Source organism: Gossypium arboreum, chromosome 11, assembly GCF_025698485.1.
Source record: "Gossypium arboreum isolate Shixiya-1 chromosome 11, ASM2569848v2, whole genome shotgun sequence".
NCBI lineage: Eukaryota > Viridiplantae > Streptophyta > Magnoliopsida > Malvales > Malvaceae > Gossypium > Gossypium arboreum.
The window spans coordinates 131708086-131711484 of record NC_069080.1 but is presented as its reverse complement, the minus strand read 5'-3'; the positions used below and the strand labels follow the sequence as shown (position 1 = coordinate 131711484).

General features: G+C 29.8%; 1 protein-coding gene across 1 annotated transcript; it reads left to right on the top strand.

Annotated features, from left to right (window-relative positions):
* The first annotated feature begins 1919 nt into the window (after nt 1-1919).
* Nucleotides 1920-2591, top strand: LOC108474813 (dirigent protein 15-like). The gene has a single exon (XM_017776839.2). It carries the CDS (start codon nt 1920-1922, stop codon nt 2502-2504), a length of 585 nt encoding a protein of 194 aa, XP_017632328.1. The 3' UTR covers nt 2505-2591.
* The last annotated feature ends 808 nt before the right edge of the window (nt 2592-3399 follow it).

The window sequence follows — 3399 nt, the reverse complement described above, 5'->3', positions numbered from 1 at the left end:
AAAACTAAAGAAAAGTGGTAAGCCAGGAGGAAAGCAAACCGACAAATGCCACTAGTTGAAGAAACAAAACCAAAACTCCTGTGCAAATCGCTTATTGTTTGGAACGTAATTCGATAAGAGTAGTTTTTCTCATATCGTTTAATAGGAATGAAAGATGATTTTTTGGTTTATTGGAGAGGAACCAAATATTAATACGATAAAAAATTTTAAACTGGAGTAACAAAATTTTAAATCAAATCATCATAGGTAATTTGTTAGCATAAGAAAATAGTCAATAATACAATTACTAACAAAAATAACAAGAGCAATAAAAATCATATGCAATTTTATTTAATTATTTTAGCATTGCATATTTGTTGAGTTATTTCTTCTTTAACATTTATAAACACTCCTTATCATCATTTAAACATCAATTTATATTATTAAAATTATCAAGATTTTCTTCTTCCTTGTACTCTTTAAAATATGAATCATCTCAATTCCGTCTATAAATAAAGTTATAAAGTATGCAACAAGCTAATATGATCAAACCTTTTTTTATGTTATATTGAAGTGATCTTAATATGAGACTTTTTAGAACAATAAATGTCCTTTTAACTATATTTTAAAGCTTTAAATGTCTTGAATTATAAAAATTTGTGAGCGTCTAATTCAATTCTCTCAAAGAATATCATGCTCAATAATATAGTAAAAGAAATATTTACATAACTAACATCTACTATAGTAAATTTTATGTTAAGTTATAATTTTTTATAAATAATTTTTATACAACTTTCGTAACAAAAACTTCATTGAGAAAACTGAACATAAAATAATTTGTCGTCAGTGACTGTCAAGAGGAAATAAATAGGAAATTTGGGAAACTGAGAAAAAGAATTGAAAATTACAGTGAATGATGTCATAAAGAAGGAAATCATAATTTAAAATTTGGCTCAATAACGTGGTCTTTCATCTATTACTAGAATTAACCCCTGCTTTATGGAGAAAACTGAACATAAAATAATTTGTCATCATTGACTGTCAAGAGGCAATAAATAGGAAATTTGGGAAACTAAGAAAAAGAATTGAAAATTACAGTGAATGATGTCATAGAGAAGGAAATCATAATTGAAAATTTGGGTCAATAACGTGGTCTTTCATCTATTACTAGAATTAACAGGATTTACTATTATTTTTAACGTATAAAATTATATGATCTATTACTAGAATTAACAGGGATTTACTATTATTTTTAACGTATAAAAATTATATGTTTTAAGAAAACATAAACATGAGCATGATAAAGTTAAACTAAACATGGAATGGATTAAGATATAACATACACAATTTAAAATAATTAAAACAAATAACATCAACATGGTACATGATATTATAATCCGTACAAGTGAAATTACCACTACACATCGATATTATAAATTTAAATTTTAATGAGATCTAAAATTTATTGGTCTAATTTATTATCGAAATGAAACATTTCAATTGGTACAAACTGTCAGACTACAGTAAGTTTTAAAAAGTAATAATTTAAGTTTATAAAAATATTTTACTCATAAATAAATTAGAAAATTCCTAACATTGGAGAAAAGCCAAAATTCTCCGGTGTCTTAAGATTGTTAAAGTAGAAGAGTTTGAGTGCCGGCTTCTAAGTAAAATCTCATTAAAGAAAACTTCGGTCCTCCAATCACCAATTAGACTCTTCTCTACAATTTCATCCATATGATTTACAAAAATAAAGTAAGACACATGAATTTCAGGTTTTCACACAACTATTTTATTAAAAACAAAAGGCAATTTTAAAATCCAGCACAAATTCTATTTAAAGCCCTATAGTGTTCAACAAGAGGCACAAAACCAACTGTTTTTCCTTTATTTTGAAGTGTCAAAACCAAATATTATAGAGGTAAACATTGTGAAGAAAAATGGGAACACAGATGGTATTTGCATGGGCAATGATATTTTGCCTCGCCATACCACCAGTCTATGGCCAATACTACTCCAAAACTATTAAGGCAGGTGCTCGGGTGGAAAAGATGACCCGACTTCGCTTCTTCTATCACGATATTCCCAGTGGCAAAGATCCTACAACACTCCTAATAGCTCAGGCCAACATCACCCAAGATTTCTTTTCCCCATCCCCATACGGAAGCTTGTATTCAATGGATGATCCCCTCACTCTAGGGCCTGAACGAACATCCAAGATGGTTGGAAATGCCCAAGGGCTCTACATAGCATTAAGTCGAGACCCTACCAAGTTCACTGCGGTTACTTACGCTGATTTTGCGTTTACCACTGGCAAGTTCAAGGGGAGCTCCTTTAGCTTGTTCTCACGATATCCCCTCACAGATTTTGTTCCTGGGCCTGACATAATTCGTGAAATGGCAATAGTGGGAGGGACAGGTGCGTTTAGGATGGCCACAGGGTTTGCACTATTTCGGGCCACTTCTTCCAACGCCAAGACTGGAGATGCTAGTCTCGAGGTCGATGTTACTTTGTACCACTACTAAACCCAATTGCAAATTATTGAAATTTATAATAAAATCAATAAAGGAGTATATTCCTAATCCGCCAACGGATTAGTATTGCCTTAAAAATCTAGCATGATTTAATAATGTGTTATCCTTAATTTTGAAAATGTGGTTTCATATATTTAGTTTTTTTGGTACCTGTTAATGGGGAATTAGCTTTTCTGGGAGAAGTTTCCAAAACGTCGTCAGTATTACTTGAGCTACGTGAATGCTAGGGGACAAAATTCTAACCATGGGTACAATACCTTTGGTTGTCGACTATTTGATAGACAACTCTTTGAAAACTTCTCGCCCCCACAACAATAGTACTTTCCATGTTTATTTTATGTTTATGTTTGGGTTCATGACTATCTCTTGCAACAATATCACTTCCAATGTTTGGATCGTATTCTCTCTTTACAAATGCAATGTTTATAAAAATATATTATTCAAATATAAGTAGGAAATTTTCTAACATGGGAGCTAAGCCAAAATTCTCGTCTAATAGATTTAAATATTAACATCATGTTGAGATATTTCAATATTTAAAGAGTTTGAGTGCAGACTTACAAGATTTTACAAGAATTGTTAATTAATTAATTAATTAATTACTTATATTACAAAATTTGAGGTAAAATATAAGAATATTCACCCAATTATGCATTGGGTTCTATTTTGTTACTCAAGTTTTAAAATTAAATATTTTAGTCACCCTCTCATCAGTTGCCATTAACTAAGGGTGTGTTTAATAAACTATTAAAATTTTCATTTCATTGAAAATGAAAATTTTCAACATTTAATATTTTAAATGTGTTTGATAATTATACTAATTTTTACTTGACATAAAATTTTCAAAAAAAAGTGTTGAATAAAATATATAGGTAGTTAGCTACTA

Coding starts and splice junctions, on each gene's coding strand:
- LOC108474813 (XM_017776839.2), top strand. CDS start 1,920: ATGGGAACACAGATGGTATTTGCATGGGCAATGATATTTTGCCTCGCC.